This window comes from Pholcus phalangioides, unplaced genomic scaffold (assembly GCF_987345545.1).
Source record: "Pholcus phalangioides strain wild (caught in Gottingen) unplaced genomic scaffold, Ppha-v1.0 ptg000172l_1, whole genome shotgun sequence".
NCBI lineage: Eukaryota > Metazoa > Arthropoda > Arachnida > Araneae > Pholcidae > Pholcus > Pholcus phalangioides.
In genome coordinates this window covers 5,028,120-5,044,914 of record NW_028301637.1, presented here as the reverse complement: position 1 = coordinate 5,044,914, position 16,795 = coordinate 5,028,120, and the positions used below count along the sequence as shown (strand labels likewise).

The 16,795-nt window shown below is 37.4% G+C and overlaps 2 protein-coding genes and 2 non-coding genes across 4 annotated transcripts in view; 1 reads left to right on the top strand and 3 right to left on the bottom strand.

Annotated features, from left to right (window-relative positions):
- Window positions 1–16,795, bottom strand: part of LOC149063606 (menorin-like) — a 49,665-nt gene that overhangs the window by 20,143 nt on the left and 12,727 nt on the right. The gene's annotated exons all lie outside the window — the stretch shown is intronic.
- LOC149063609 (speckle-type POZ protein-like) lies at window positions 6,295–7,664 on the bottom strand. The gene has a single exon (XM_089255839.1). It carries the CDS (start codon window positions 7,566–7,568, stop codon window positions 6,513–6,515), a length of 1,056 nt encoding a protein of 351 aa, XP_089111965.1. The 5' UTR covers window positions 7,569–7,664; the 3' UTR covers window positions 6,295–6,512.
- Window positions 16,313–16,386, bottom strand: TRNAS-GGA (transfer RNA serine (anticodon GGA)). Its single transcript has one exon. It is a non-coding gene; the product is annotated as a tRNA-Ser (tRNA).
- TRNAS-GGA (transfer RNA serine (anticodon GGA)) lies at window positions 16,555–16,629 on the top strand. Its single transcript has one exon. It is a non-coding gene; the product is annotated as a tRNA-Ser (tRNA).

The window sequence follows — 16,795 nt, the reverse complement described above, 5'->3', positions numbered from 1 at the left end:
GTAACGGTACCGTCACACCCAATCACTTGTAGCTTTTCAAGCGTTATTTCAAGTTCAGACAGATGAGAAATAATGCTTCGAGTTATGTAGGTTGAAGTACTCGAGGAAGGAGAAACATGTTCAATGTAAGTCGATCCAGGTTCCTGAATCAGAGAATAATGGTCTTCTCTTCTGTTCCTGTGCGAAAATGCTTGGCGTTTACTTTTTCGACAAATAAAGTATCATCTTTTCTGCCGTCAAAGTAAAGGTCAGAAATTTCTTCATTAGGTGTGGATGTAAACTTCAAATCAGTCCTGACACGACTCTTTTTCTCTTCTGATTTTACATTTATCAACCACATGGGAAACATCTCTCTGTATCGGCTATCATTCCGATGTCTTGCAGTACACTTGAAACTATGGCAGCAGTTGCGCGATCGGGCACTCCAAATCGATCAGAGTTTAACGCTGTTGCGCTCAGTTTAACTCTCATCTGAAAATGGGATTTCGTTGACGATGTAGTTGGTTTAAATTTACCATCCTCGTCATTCGTAACATCAGAAGGATAGTGCTCTTCATGTTCTATATATTCTTCAGCTTCAATGTTAGAAAATTTGGGTTCACATTGTACCCGTTGAAGCTCACGAGTCTTTCGCTTGACACTTTCATTTAACTTGTTTGTCACTTCCATGTCCGAAGATCCAATTTTTCCCAAACCGTATTTCCTTTGAAGAAAAATAAATCTCAACTCACAAGGGAAGGGATCTTTTTTGCTTTTTCGCACGAACAGCTGATTGAAATTGCACATTCACACACATCGGTGTTTTTTTGCATGTGCAGTGTGCAGCAATAACACATTTACAAGCAGCTCTCAGTTTAAACTCGTCAATCTTTTGCTTAAGTGAAGTTTTCTCTTTATCACGATTGTACGACTTTCTGATCTTATAATAGGAGAATCATGGTAAGCATTAATTAGTTGAGCTGTTCTGTGTTCGGACACTGTAGGGATAGGTGCTTCGTCGTACAAACGTTTAATTTTTTTCCGCTACTGTCGTGGGTATTTTAGAAAAACTTGCGCTCTTGTTATTTGTTAACCTTGTTCTAACGTAATGGAATATTAGAAAAAGGAAGGGTAAAAAGAGTAGAAAAGCAAGGGGCCGTTCAAGTATTACGTCATCATCGATGGGGGAAGGGGTTTTCAATTTGCTGACTTTTGATGACAAGGGGGGGGGGGTTTAGATAATTCTTCGGTCATCAACCACACTACATGAAAATATGAAATATTTTTAATTGCATCTAAAAACCTTTCGATAGTTTGTGGGCACTTGAAGTAACATCCCCCCCCCCATTGATATAAGTGCCCTACAGAGCCACTTTAGTAATCTCTTACGCTGCTTAAGAGCTCTGGAACTGTTCCACGCATCACTTAAATAATCTGGGAATGTGCCGCGGGTAACTTGAGTGATGTAGAACCGCACTGGCGCCACTTAAGTGCTCTAAAACTACGTCACATGCCACTCAAGGAACCTCTAAATGTGTCACGGATCGCTTAAATGACACGGGACACTTAAGTGATCTGAAAATATGCCACGGGCCGCTTGAATGCTCTGTAATTGTACCACGGAACACTTAAGCGATCTGTAAATGTACCGCTTAGTTCATTGTTACAAAATTAGGTTTGAAGAGGGCAGGCCGCATCAGATAACCCCCAGGGCCATATTTGGTTCGCGTGCCAAGGGCCTTTGTGATTTATCATTATATAGCTTAGAGGGTGGGTCGCAATGAATTTATTAAAGATAAATTTTGAGTTCATAGCCTTCGAATGGCATTGAAATTAACAGAAATTGATTATAACAACATATAAAGATATTTTCTTCCGAAATTTCTTTTAAATTTTTTTTTATTTTTTTGCATTAAAAAATAAATTTTTGATCGTGGGAGGGGGGCACGAGCCTCTCTATGCCCCCCCCCCCCCATGCACGTCTCTGATAACATCAATATGCGTTAGGATTCAGAGGGGCAGAGCTGATGATGAAATTTTGCTGACAAGGGGGGAGGGGTCAAAAATGGCTAAAAATTTGCTTACGTAATAATTAAACTGCCCCTAAGGAAAAAAAACAAATGAAAGGAAAACAGTATATATATCAATATTACTATACTTCTTTCTCTTATGTATAATACTTGCAAAAAAGAGATAGTGGTATAAAGTACAATGCTCAAAACAATTAGGGGAGCAAGCAAAAAAGTGAAGAAAACCGTGCGAGACAGCCACGTATTGGCATACAATGGATAGTACACGCGTATCAATGCGCGATACAGAAAAAAGACGTAAAAAAATTTGGAATTAAGCTTTAATTCTTTGAAAATATGGAAAAAACATGAAAAGACGATTTAGGGCAACAATTTGGTTACATGTACACGATAAAAAAAAAGTACTGTTTAGACATGATGCATAAGTTTTAATAGGGCGTGTGGTCTCCTCGAACAGCTAAGACTGCTGCACACCTGTTTGCCATGGATGCGATGAGGTTATCGATCACACTTTGGGGAATACTGTTCCACTCCTCAAAAAGTGCAATCTGCAAGTCTCGGACAGTAACAGACGGCCTTGGTCGCGCAGCAATGCCTCGTCCGAGCATGTCCCAAACATGCTCGATTGGATTCAGGTCAGGAGAGCACGCTGGCCATTCCATACGCTGTATTGTTTCAGCTTCAAGCATGTTCTCCACTAGACGAGCTCTATGCGGTCGGGCATTATCATCCTGGAAAACAAAGGAATCTCCAATGGCTCCAGCGTAAGGGATGACATGAGGTCGCAGTATCTCGTCTGCATACCTTCGGGCCGTCAAAGTGCCATTCCGAACGATATGCAGGTCCGTACGTCCGCCTATGCTGATTCCACCCCATACCATCCAACCAGCTCGTCTGTATTGTGACCTTTCACGAACGAATGCGGGGTTATTTCGAGTGCCCCTGTCCCTCCATACCAGAACACGTCGGGTGTCACACTCCAGACTAAATCGGGACTCGTCTGTGGCCAACAGAACTTGGCTCCAATCATGTTGTTCCCAATCTCGATGTTCAGCAGCCCATCTTCTCCGGGCCGCACGGTGGCGTGGGGTCAACGGAATGCAGACCATTGGCCTACGTGCATAGAGCCCTCCCTCATGAAGCCGATTACGTACTGTTTGGCTGGACACCCTTCGTCCTGTTGCCAAGAGCAACCGTCTTTGCAGCTGCGTACCATTCTCGGTTCTGTTTCGACGGGCTGTTAACCGTATATACCGGTCATCAGTTGCTGTAGTGGCGCGTGGCAGACCTTGCCCTGGTCGACGTCTAACATTTCCTGTTTCTTGGAATCGATTCCACAGCCTTGCAACAACACTTCTGGCGACTCCAACAGCGTCCGCGACACTACGTTGTGTTTGCCCGGATTCCAGTCTGCCTATAACACGCCATGCCATGGATTCCGGTAAATCACGTTGTTGAGACATCCTCAAGTCACCTTGTCTCAAAAAAAAAAATACTGCGCAATCGAATTTCACAGTCACGGCAGTAAAACAGACGTTTCTGCAACATCCCGATTTCTGTCCTTATCTCCTTTTTCTGGTTTTTGACGTCATGAACTTTGATTTGCATATGAAGTTTTCTTCTTCCGTTTCCTGCTAGGCTTTAAATTATGGATGATTCATTTTATGTTACTTATCGGTATACATCTTTGCGTAATTTTGTTAAAACCATGTGCTCCCCTAATTGTTTTGAGCAGTGTATATTTCTCTTTTCACCCTCACCTATTCGAATGCATATAGTAGAACCTATTTAAGCTTAAAGTAGAAGCTTTTTACCTCCTCATGACGGGGGGTAAAAAGAACTACTTTGAACTACTTTTTTTCATAGGGTTGCAACAGTTTCGTGGCGATGAGAAGAGAGAGGAAAGAAAACAGATAGACTTGTTTGAATTTATCCCACTGGCGTTTGGACGTGATGTTACGCCCTTGATCGTAAAGTGGCGAAAGATGTTGAATAACACATTCGTTGAGAGAAGCAAAGTCTGAATTCTTGTAGAATTTTTCCAAACTAAATTTGCTCATACGAAAGCAATGCTTTTTTTTCCCCTCCAACTTCGAATAATCCAAAGCATTCGAAAAAAATTTGAATCAAACATGAAATTTTAAGTATGACATGAATGTCGCTCTCCACTTGTTAATACAAGATATACGGAAGACTGGATGTTGTGAAGATATTTATTATTTTAGATGTTAATTTTTCAAGGAAGGAAAAAACTCATCTCTGCCTCTACCGGGAGTCGAACCCGGGTCCCTCGATTGCCGGACGAGTGCTCTGACCACTAAGCTACAGAGGAGATAGAGATTTTCCTTCGCTAGAGCGTATATATGCCGAACGGAACCGTGCAATGGACGGTGAAACCGATCAGCTAATAGCTCATGGACGACGAGCCACCAGAGGGCTATATATATGACATGAATGTCGCTCTCCACTTGTTAATACAAGATATACGGAAGACTGGATGTTGTGAAGATATTTATTATTTTAGATGTTAATTTTTCAAGGAAGGAAAAAACTCATCTCTGCCTCTACCGGGAGTCGAACCCGGGTCCCTCGATTGCCGGACGAGTGCTCTGACCACTAAGCTACAGAGGAGATTTTTTTTCCTTCCTTGAAAAATTAACATCTAAAATAATAAATATCTTCACAACATCCAGTCTTCCGTATATCTTGTATTAACAAGTGGAGAGCGACATTCATGTCATATATATAGCCCTCTGGTGGCTCGTCGTCCATGAGCTATTAGCTGATCGGTTTCACCGTCCATTGCACGGTTCCGTTCGGCATATATACGCTCTAGCGAAGGAAAATCTCTATCTCCTCTGTAGCTTAGTGGTCAGAGCACTCGTCCGGCAATCGAGGGACCCGGGTTCGACTCCCGGTAGAGGCAGAGATGAGTTTTTTCCTTCCTTGAAAAATTAACATCTAAAATAATAAATATCTTCACAACATCCAGTCTTCCGTATATCTTGTATGAAATTTTAACATTAAATCTATCTATATATATAAAATTGATTTTCTGTGTGTGTGTATGTTCTCTATACAAATCTACAATTTTAGATCGATCGTCGCCAAATTTTGCATATATACCAAATGGGACCCGACTTGAACGATAGGCTACTTTAAAATTTCGTCAGAGCAGGGCAAGTGCCCCAAATGGGCAAAAAACTGTCGGGCAACAATGGTTTTTGGACCTCAACAATCACTTTCCGAACGTTTACTTTGGTTACCGTAATTCCCTAGCAATGCGTTTCAGACGTGTATATGCCTTTACAACGGTTTGTCACTTCTTTAATCCTGTTAGTATATGTATAATAGTTTATGCCTTTATAATGGTTTGCCACATTTTCAATATACTCTCAGTAATGAGGCTTTTTGAATAGACGTCATAATCATCATCAGCATCGCTTTGAGAGTCAGGAAAAGGGTGATCCTCATAGAAATCAGTGCTAAAATTGTCGATTTTACTGTAGAAATGCGGAAATTAGTGGGATTTTCCGCCCCATCAATAATTTTAAAAATTGTATTGAATTCTCGATTTTTGAAATATTCAGTTCGCTTAGAGATATACGAAGCCCAGAAGATTAAATATGAAGTAATTAGCCAAACCTATACTTTTGAGTTGGATATTCGAGCAATATCATTGATTTCATTTATATCTTCTCAAGTATGAAAATTAATGTCTCCATATTGACTCTTTTGATATTTATTTGCATAAATTCACGTGGGTTAGGATATTTTAAAATTAGTTATGAGGCCGTGAAAAGTGCATCGAAAAAAATCCACAGCTTTAACCAAGGATTTTTGGAAGCTGGAACAGACAGATGGATAACTCGAAGTTCAGGGGGGGGGGGGGATCGAAATACCTAGCGCCCCTTAAAAAAAGAAAAATATATATTCATTTCTACGTTTCTGTGTAAATCTATATTTGTTTATTTCGTGCAGGTCGCCATATTGGTTAACTTGGACACGGTTTGTATGTCCCTCAAGAAAAAGAGAGGGGGATATCACGTGATCCAAAAAAGCCTCATTGAAGAAAACCCGGGCAGCGCCGGGTATTATGGCTAGTTATATATAAAACTTAAAGGGGGTTCGTAAAAGTTCGAATTAACCAAAGTTCCACTGTATATTCCATAAGAATTTTCAAATTGAAACTTAACCTTTGGGTATTGATCATATTGTTTATTTTGGGTCGCGGCTGAAAGACGTTAAGAAGCCCTGCTTTAATACAGCACACAAAATGGCTGAGAGTTATAAAATCATTGTATTTGATATTACATGAAAAAAATCTTTACTTGATTACATGCCTGTGATTTACCTGACATATAATTACAATATTATGAACTGTTAATTATGGATCCCATATTTAACATACGTATTTGAAAAATTCAATGAATCATTTTTTTTTTACCATATAGCGTCATGATGACATGACAATGAACTTTTTCCACACGAAAGTATAGAACGTCATTCCGGAGATTTGAAACAGCTTATCAATTCGGCCAGTAAGCTCTTGTCGGCACGCTCGATAAACCAACAATATTCGTCGGCGTCGACCTCTGTACTGGAACCACAGAAATGATCGATAGCCCTCTTCTTGAGAATCGAATTATTGGTGGCATCAGCGGCGATGACTATCTTCAGAGCGTTCTCATCGTTGAGCTGGGACATTAGAAAATTGCTCGCGTACTGCTTCAAGTCATCGTCGTCGTACTTGTCGGCAACTCTGAGTAACTCGATCGCGAGGTTGATGTCGACGTCTTTGACGGTGCCACCGTATATGAATTCGACGAATGACTTTACGACTTCCGGATCGAAGTCGTCGATCTCCACTCGACGCGTTTTCTTTTCCAGCGTGTCGTGACGGAACATTGCGGAAAAAACATTGGATCTCTTACCAAGGAGAATGGTGTGGACAGGTATGTCGACGCCTTTCACTGCCAAGATCATGTCGAAACTGTCTTCGTCGGCTGACTTCAAATCTTCGACCAACTTCACAAAAGGACTCCTTCCAGAGAAAAAGGTGATGTTCTTACCGACCACAACCGTAGGCATAGAGAAGATCAGTTCGATGCCTACAACCAGTGTGTTGTCGGATAACTCGCTTTGTAGATCTTCCCGTTTTACAGTTTCAGACCGACCGCCTTCTTTGTTCGCGTGAAACACTTCGGTTTGCTTTTCGCCCTTCCAAATCGATTTTCCGTCAGTCCTGCGAAAGCTTATTGAATACGTGGCTGTTACACCATCCTCGGGAGCACCGTTACATAGGAGAAAACACGACACGAAATCATCACGCTCATCTAATAATCCGTGTGGATATATTTTCGCGTACCAGTGCGTATTAAAGATGGTTTGAGGATGGAAAGTCGGGCTTCTTCTGGAATGTCCGGAACCACTCTTGATCTGGAAAAGGTCTGGAAGTGTCCAAGAAATGGTAAAACTTCCAGTTATCATAGCGGAACATCGCACGCTTCCTTCGACAGGACAAAAAAGTTGTTCAACCATCTTAGATGTTCGGGGCATCAGAACGCTTGTGATGTCAAAAACCAGAAATCAGGAAGTTCACTGCGCTTTACAAACTTTTCTGTTAACCATGCATGAATTACGCCCTAATCGTCTGCTTATCTGTGTGAAAACGTATGAAACCCTGTATCGCTATATTTTCGCAAGATAAGAAAATTTTATCTGATAAAAATTGGACACAAAAAAATGTTTCCTTTCTCGTCACGTATCAATAAAGTTAAGGTACATACACGCTATGCTGATGTAACGTCGGACCACGTCACGTTAATGTGACGATTAAGGCCGAGCCACACTACATAACATTAACTTTTATAGTCGTCACATTAACGTCACATAGTCGCCTATAGATGTCATATTAACCAGAACACTGGTTTTTATAGCCTCGATGAGCCTGCTAGGTATTTTTCAAGCCGTCTTAACCCTTCAAGATCAGGAAACTTTCGAAAACATGAATGTTTGTTAAGTATTTCACCTGCCCGATCGTTCGAGCTTAAAGGATTAACACGAACTATACTTAAGGTGTACGACTACCTTTCTTGTCACTTTGGTTTAAAATGGTTCTGGAGTGAACTTTAAATACATTTTTTGATAGAATGTGTCTCGAAATGGTCAAAACAGTGACAAATTTTGGTCTATTATATTTTCTTTGAAAAAGTCGTTTTTATGTCAAATTTTAGGCAAAATTCATGTGATATTCGAAACACGATTGCAAAAAATTATATTAATGAAATGCTTTGTGATTTTCACAGTGCATTTAGCTAGTAATGTTGCAGGTTACGAACCAAAATTTAAAGGATTGCATGATATGTTCATAAGTTACACCAAAATATATGTTTAAGTACGTGTGAATTTTTTGAAATTTCATCCTACATTTTGTCTATAAAACACTGTAATTCAAAAGATGTATGTGATAGACCTTAGATTTTGGTTCATAACCTCAACAATATATAGCAAAATATCACATTAAAATTTCGTAAGGATGCAATGCATAAATTTTTACAAATCATGTCACAAGGTCAAGTAAAATGTCAAAAATAGCATTCTTCGTAAAACGCGTTTAAAGTCTTTATTCGCGTATTACTTGTATGTAAAAACGCAACACTAAATTTCAAATTTCCTTTATTTAAGATTTTTAAACACAGTTACAAAACATTTAGGGGCTAAGCAAGCTTGTGAGCCCACAAAACAATATCCGATACATATCTGTCGGCATAAATAATAACGAGAGAAAAAAAGAAAGAAAAAAAAACACACATATACATATATAACACCAAGAAATAAGTGGCAACAGGAATGGAATTGATAAACAAAAAATTTTGGCATTTAGCAGCGTATGCAAGATAAAAGAAGATTACATTACAATATCAAACAGATAATTCAAATCTTCTTGAGTTAACAACCAAGACTTTAAATTGACAAAAGATGATGTACATGAAGATTGTTCTGTTATTAACTGAGGAAGTAAATTAAATATTTTGGGAGCTAAATAAAGGAAAAATTTTTGGAAACGAGTTTTATTTGGCCTTGGTACCTGTATAGTATGACGTCTGAATTTCATTCCAGACTTATGTAATTTCAGATTGAGATGGCCACTTCTTTTATAAAACATTTTTAAACTTTTATAAACGTACAGATGTTGCAGAGGGAGTAGCTTTAATTGATTGAAAAGTGGAAATGTATGCGTGAGTCTATTTTTACTCAGAATGATACGGATGAAGGACTTCTGTGTGACAAAAAGTGAAGAAAGATTGCTGAAGTATGTCCCACCCCAACATGTAATGCCGTAACTCAATCTAGATTCTACTAACGCAAAATAAAGAAGTTTTAAAATGGATTGGGAACATTTATTCCTGATAAAATAAAATTTCCTAATGTTCCGATTTAATTCTACACTCAAATAATTAATATGTGTTTTCCAGGATAGTTTTGAATCTAAAAAAAATCCCTAAATACTTAAAGGTGTCTACTCTATTTACAACTGTGCACATACAATCCCAGATACAGCCATCTGTCATACTATGATATTTTAGGACACCAAAATCATCGAAAGTACCAGAACCAAATCACATATATTTACTTTTATCTATATTTAATTATTATTTCTAAACCAGATATTTATTGAGTTAAGATCATTTTGCATGTTATTCCTCAAGTTAATTGAAGAGCTTTCAGAGTAACAAAGAGCTAAATCATCAGCAAAAGCAGTGATTTTTCCTTTCAAATTAAAGTTATACAGGTCATTTATATATATTAGGAATAAAATAGGTCCAAGTACTGATCCTTGAGGTACACCAGATGTAATTTGTCTTTTAGAACTCAAAACGGAATTTACTTTCACACTTTGAACTCTGTTCGTAAGATATGTTTTGAAAACTTTAAGTGGCAAACCCCAAATTCCTGCATATTCTAGTTTGGTTAGAAGAATACTATGATTCACGGTATCAAAAGCTTTGCTGATATCTAAAAATAATGACGCAACTTTACAATTATTGTTATCTGCTATATACACATTTGAAAGAAAATTAACAAGAGCGTCCTCTGTACTTTTTGCCTTTCTGAATCCAAATTGGTTCTCACTAAAAAAATTAATGCTGTCAAGAAATTTAATTATTTTTTCTATGATCTTTGAGAAGACAGATAGTAAAGAAATCGGTCTGTGTGTGAAATCGGTCTAAAGTGAACGTAACTTTCATTCTAAGCATCATATAAACAAAACAAGGCCCGTTTTGGAATCACAACAAATAGGGCTTTTATAAAAAATAAATGACGTTTTCAACGTAGTCGGATACCTTAAAGGATTAACGAGCCGCTACACACTACTCTGACATGATGTGTAGTAATAGTGTGTAGCGGCCTATAGCTGTCTTTGTGCCGTTTTTTCAACTACCAGACGTCACGTCAAAGGGAACGGGAAACTGGATTTATGGCCTTCGATGAACCTGACAGGGATTTTTCGAAGTGTCTTAGGCCGAGATTACACTATAAAAGTTTGACAAAATATCTTTTACAAACTTGAAAAAACAACCAATAAGCCCATTGGTTAACATTCACTCAAATGTAACCAATACGCTTATTGGTTGCATTTTTCAAGTTTTATAAAAGAATTTTTCTAATACTTTCGAGTAATGCGGGTTTTAGGCCAAGATTACACTAAAAAATTTTCTAAAAGTTCTTTTATAAAATTCGGAAAATTTAACCAGTAAGATTATCGGTTGCATTCGTCCGAATGTAACCTATGAGGCTTATTGGCTAGCCCAATAATTTTTCAAGTTTTATAAAAGTTTTGTAAAAGTACTTGTATAAAATTTGAAAAATATAACGAATAAGCTGATCGGTTACATTCGAGCTAATGCAACCGATCAGTTCATTGGTTGTATTTTTCAAGTTTTATAAAAGTACTTTTATCAAACTTTTATAGTGTAATCCTGGCCTTAGGCCGGTATTATACTATAAAGTTTGTTAAAATTTATTTTATAAAACTTGGCAAATATCTTTTATAAATTTTGTGTTCAAATTTTTTTATGAAATTTATTTTTTAAAAGAAATGAACCTTATCACACTATATAAAATTCGTTTTGCAGAAGTCTTTGTTAGTCTTGTGCTGTTGCTGGTAGTAGTTATGGATGAAGAAATTTTTTTTACCATTTGCTACAGGAAATTTAACATGCAATCTCTAATGGGGCTTCGGTTTAAAAAAACTGAAGCTTATGTGGAATGATTGTATTGGCAGTAGTGTATTACAAGGGGACTAAGCGAACCACAGGGCTCCCACTCAAAAAATTAGAAAAAGTAGGAAAACGCAGGACTAAAAAGTAGAACGGGGGGAGGGGGGTAACTCCCTTAGACAACAATCATAGCATAATGGAAAAAAAATCCCTAAAAATTTTTTTTTTTTTAATTAAACTTCTTTTTTCATAGCACTATTTCAGTATCCTATAAGATCGACTCAAGCCAAAGCGAAATGACTTGATTACAAAACCAATTTTTGGCCAAAACTGTGTATTAGCAACCACACAGATAATTCTTTTCTGTCTCTCCTCATATATATTGTCAACTCTTCGACAATGCACAGCAAATTTTGAAGACGTACGTCTTTTAAGAATGACGCTCCTTCGAGACCACTTTCAAAAGCACAGTGTGCAAAATGTGTAAATTACCAGATCCGATGTAAATAAGGGCAAGGCGAACCAGATAGTTTTACTGCGTTGTTCATCCTTTTTTAAAAGGGATTTATTTACATTTTACTGTTCAATGCTAGTGTAATCGCTTTTGACAAATGAAGAGTTTTCATTTCTAGGTCTCTGCTGAGCATTGTAAATATTGTTCATGCCTTAAAAATACAGAAGATAACTGAATGCTATTTGGTAGCATCAGATTCACCAAACCTAGAATAGGCCTATGTATCCCACTGCTTTGTAATGCAGACTGTTGTTTCACCTACTTGCACCATAATTTTGAATGATGAATGTTAGTTACTGTCCAAGACCATGAAATAATAAATGCAAAATTATTTTTTCCATCCAGACAGAAGTTTTTAATGACTACTATAATTGTTGAACCCTCAAACTAAGCAAATGAAGAATTAATAAATTAAGGTCCACATACACCCCACACCCAAATAACCTTAAACACGATACATTTTCTGCTTTGGCAGAATCATTAATTGCAATCTCCAACATTTGTAATATTTGGCAATATATCAATGATTCCGTGCTCAATTAAAATCAATTACACAAATTTTGTCGATAGGATTTGGTAAAAGAGTATAAAAAGTAGAACAAAAGTAGGACATTTTACCAAAAAGTAGGATGAGTGGGAGCCCTGAATTATATATCATCAAGAGGTATAATCGAAATGCTAAATAAATGCATACTCATATTGAGCATCCAGAAGTACACATATAGTTACCCACATTTTGCAGTTATACAAAATATATACAGTGCGGTGTAATATTCAAATGCACAATGAAATTGCACAGTATAACTAGTATACTGTTCCAACATAACACTAGCCATAGGAAGAGACATTAGAAATAGAACCAAAAATTTGAAAAACAGATGAGAAATTATGTTCCATATGAAAAATTTAATGGGGATGCTTTCTGAAAAAAAACCTCTAGATTTTAATCAGCGTATGAACTTTGGATCATCAAAAATACAGGGGAAAAAATTAAACAATGATGAATTCTTTTTCTTTCAATAATTGGACGAGTGGGAGCCCAGGGCGGAAAATTCGAAGGGGCGGCGAATTTTGGAGTATAGAAAGAGGGGAAATAAAGTTCTTTTTTAATTCACGTTTCGTAAACGTGTCATGTGTCATTTCTATCGTAAATATATAATTATTAAACCATATTGTTTATTTTTTTGTATTTTTCCACACAGACTGCCGTTAAAGTAGAGAAATATGTATATGATAGTCTGACCTTACATAGTGCCGCCTTCCCAAATAGTATTGTCACAAGTAGAGGTGGGAGGTTGAGTAGGCGTCCAGCGAAACAAAGCAGCACTCATTTCAAATTACTGAAGGTGTTGAAAAAAAGACAAGAGTTCAGCGGACATCCCCTAAAGAAGGGGGTATCTTCCTTGGAGAGCTATCTATGGAGGGTGTTGGTACAGTGGTCAGGAAGAAAAAAAAAAAGAAAGGGGTTCCCTTTCCATGACTGGAGGCTGCTGCACCCTTCCTAGCTGACCACATTTCAATAGCTCAATTTCGGCTCTCTGAAGGTAAAAAGACAGAACATTCAAGTGTAAGTGCAATCTGCCTACTGGGTTGCGTGATAAAACAAAATAAAATTCTATTGATTTTAACGACGCCCGCCATATGAGAAAGGCGGCTCTCCTCCATGTGACGTTTTCCTGAAAAAAGGGAGGCAAATGTGGAGCTTGGCAGAACCCACATTTTTATTAATTGTATACAATATCACAAAACTACATTCGATTATAAACGCAGGGATTACCAACAAAAAAACGGAAAAAACTTCCTCTTCATTCTACACTTTCCTGACGAAAACAAAGTAAATATCAAATATAGCTACTCATTTCTGATGAGTTCATACATTTTATGAGATTTTTCTTTAATGATAATTTATGAACAATCGCTACAATTCAATCTTAAGTGATTTGGAATCATCTGTTATACTTATTAGTATTCAATAGGGGGTAAGACTCATATTTTTTTATACGCGCGATGCATCGAAAAAAGTCTGAGCTCATGCTCGTTTAAGAAATTAAAGTAAAAAAGAATATTTATTGTATTTTAGTTTCATTTTGGATGCAAAACCATATGAAGCTGATTCACATCCTGGTCTTAAAACACGGACAACAATTAAATCGTGCTTTCTCTGCAATCTTTATATTGTCGTATATTACTTGCTTTTCAGATGAGTAACAAACCCGACAGGTGAACAATTTACATTTTACATTTGCAGTTTGAGTTATTTCTGTTTATCGGAGATGATTGGCACCATGTGCCAAAAGGAAAATTTTACAAGAGAGTCGTCTAAAGTATTTTTAAAGTGAATATCTCTGTTATTTATTAAAATAGGACTTGTTCTATACCTATGTGTATCAATCAGGGTTGTAAAAAACCCAGTTTTTTGGGGGGGAAAACCCGGGTCTTTTGAGCAAAATGGGAAAAATTGAATTTCCTTTTAAAAACACAACCTCAAAATATCTAATTTAAACAGATATGTACAGTACGCACAACTTTTAAACGAACGATGGCAATATCTTGGGTTCTATTTATTGTAAAAAAAAAAAGTAGCATTCTTCTTCGTTTAAGATATTCCATAAGTGTGTTAAGTTCTTTTTTCTTTTTTTTTCTGGCTGGGACTGTTTAAAACCAGAGTTTTTCAAGTACCTCAAAGAATCCTCTCTTTTGACTGTTACTAATATATTCAATAAAATTTACAGTGCAAGCAATATACCTGACTCCTGGATTGAAATAGTTATTTTCCCAATATACAAAAAAGGTGATCTTAACAGCTCCTCGAATTACAGGCCAATCTCGTTAATACCCGTGGTCGCCAAACTTTTTACATCAATTTTAAACTCAAGACTCTTAAGCTGGTTAAGTGTACACAATGTCCTTTTGGAAGAACAGGCTGGTTTTAGAAAGGGCTATGGTTGCATAGATCAGGCATTTGTTCTAAACTATTTTGTGCAGCATAAACATAAGCGAAAAAGAGGAAAGCTTTACGCTGCTTTCGTTGATTTCAAGAGTGCTTTTGACTCAGTTAACCATCAAATTTTGTGGTTAGTACTCCGAGAACTTAATTTGAGTGAAAAATTTGTATTGATTCTGGCGGATCTCTATAAAAAGGCCTCCGCCAGAGTTCGATGCTCAGAAGGCTTAACACAAGCGTTTGAGGTTAACACAGGTGTACTTCAGGGAGAGGTTTTGAGCCCTGTACTTTTTTCACTTTTTTTGAACACTCTTATTACCCGTTTGAATTCAGCTGGAATCTCGGATTTAGCATTTCCTAACGGCACGCCACTTAACATTCTACTATACGCAGATGACGCAGTAATTTTGGCGGATTCACCAGTAAATTTAAGAAAAAAAATTTATATCCTCGAAAAATTCAGCAATGACTTCAAACTCACAGTCAATGTCAATAAAACAAAAGTTATGGTTTTCCGTAAAGGCGGAAAATGCTCTAAGCATGATGTCTTCTTTTATCAAAATAAAAAACTGGATACAGTTGGTTCTTACACCTATCTTGGAATCCCCTTTTCCTCTTCTGGTTCTTTTTTTTGTAGCAAAAAATTACTTCTTTGCCAAGGGTACATCTGCAATGAACGCACTGTGGCCCTTACTTTCAGGAGCTAAAATTAACTCCCCGTTTGGTTGGTTTAAACTATTTAATAGTATGGTAACCTCAGTTTTTTCTTATGGTTCTCCCATCTGGTCAATCCATTATCTCAATCCTCTAGAGCAATGTTTTTGCATTTTTGTAAAAAAATTATTCAATCTCTCCAAATACACACCAGGTTATATGATAAGATTAGAACTCGGTTACACTGCCTTATCTGTGACGTTCATGAAATTGATAATTAAATACTGGATACGCATTTTTAAAATGCCTGAATCTAGATTTTGTAAGATCTCTTATCTGCATTTTTTTAGTAACTCAATTATAGAAAATAATTTTAACTGGGCCTCAGATCTCAAACTTCTCTTGGAAAACTCCGGATTTGCCTTCGTCTGGTTTTTGCAGGACCCTACCATAGCTGCAAAATATCTGCCCCAGATTTTGCAGGTTTATATTGACCAAAATATTCAAAAGGATATGAGCGCAATGGAAAATAGCATAAGAAATTCACACTACAGGCTTATTAAAACTCATATCTTTGCGGAAGATTATGTACTCTCGAAAATTGATTTGTCGATTAAAAGGGTCCTCTTTCAATTAAGAACGTTGCAAAATTCTATATTTATACAAGGCAAAATTCTCAAAATATCTTCTGACAGAGATTGTAATTTCTGCAATTTGAAAAAATTAGAAACATGGTCTCATGTAATTTTGGAATGTCCGACTTATAAGTACTACAGGAAAAAATATTTTTCTAATATCCTGATCGATAATGATATACATTCCTTTCTAACATACAGACACAACTTTCTCCTGTCTATCCTAAAACTAAGAAATTTCATTTTAGCAGAGAGCGAGGACATATAGATGTACGAAGGTTTTAACAACTGGATGTTGCAAAGATATATTTTGGAAAGAGAGAAAATTCAACTGCCCCTGCGGGGAATCGAACCCACGTTCTTTCACTTTCCAGGTGAACGCCCTAGACCACTAGACTACAGAGGCACCGAATCTCTCAATCTTTCCTTGGAGCTCGTGACACGACTTACTTGTGTAAGTCGCCATCTGGTGGCAGCGTCAGCAGTTGTGAGCTTGGCCTGAGTCTGGTCCGGCCGTCCATGTACGGTCCCTTTCAGTGTACACGAGCTCCAAGGAAAGATTGAGAGATTCGGTGCCTCTGTAGTCTAGTGGTCTAGGGCGTTCGCCCGGAAAGTGAAAGGACGGTGGGTTCGATTCCCCGCAGGGGCAGTTGAATTTTCTCTCTTTCCAAAATATTTCTTCGCAACATCCAGTTGTTAAAACCTTCGTATGATAGCGGAGAGTGATGTCATCCTTGTTACATATAGATGTTCTGAAAACAAAAAATAATCCCCGGGCAAAAGGAAGGCAATGAACACACTATCTGCTATTTTAT

Excerpts from the sequence above, each read along its gene's own strand:
- LOC149063609 (XM_089255839.1), bottom strand. The coding sequence starts at position 7,568 with ATGCCCCGAACATCTAAGATGGTTGAACAACTTTTTTGTCCTGTCGAA.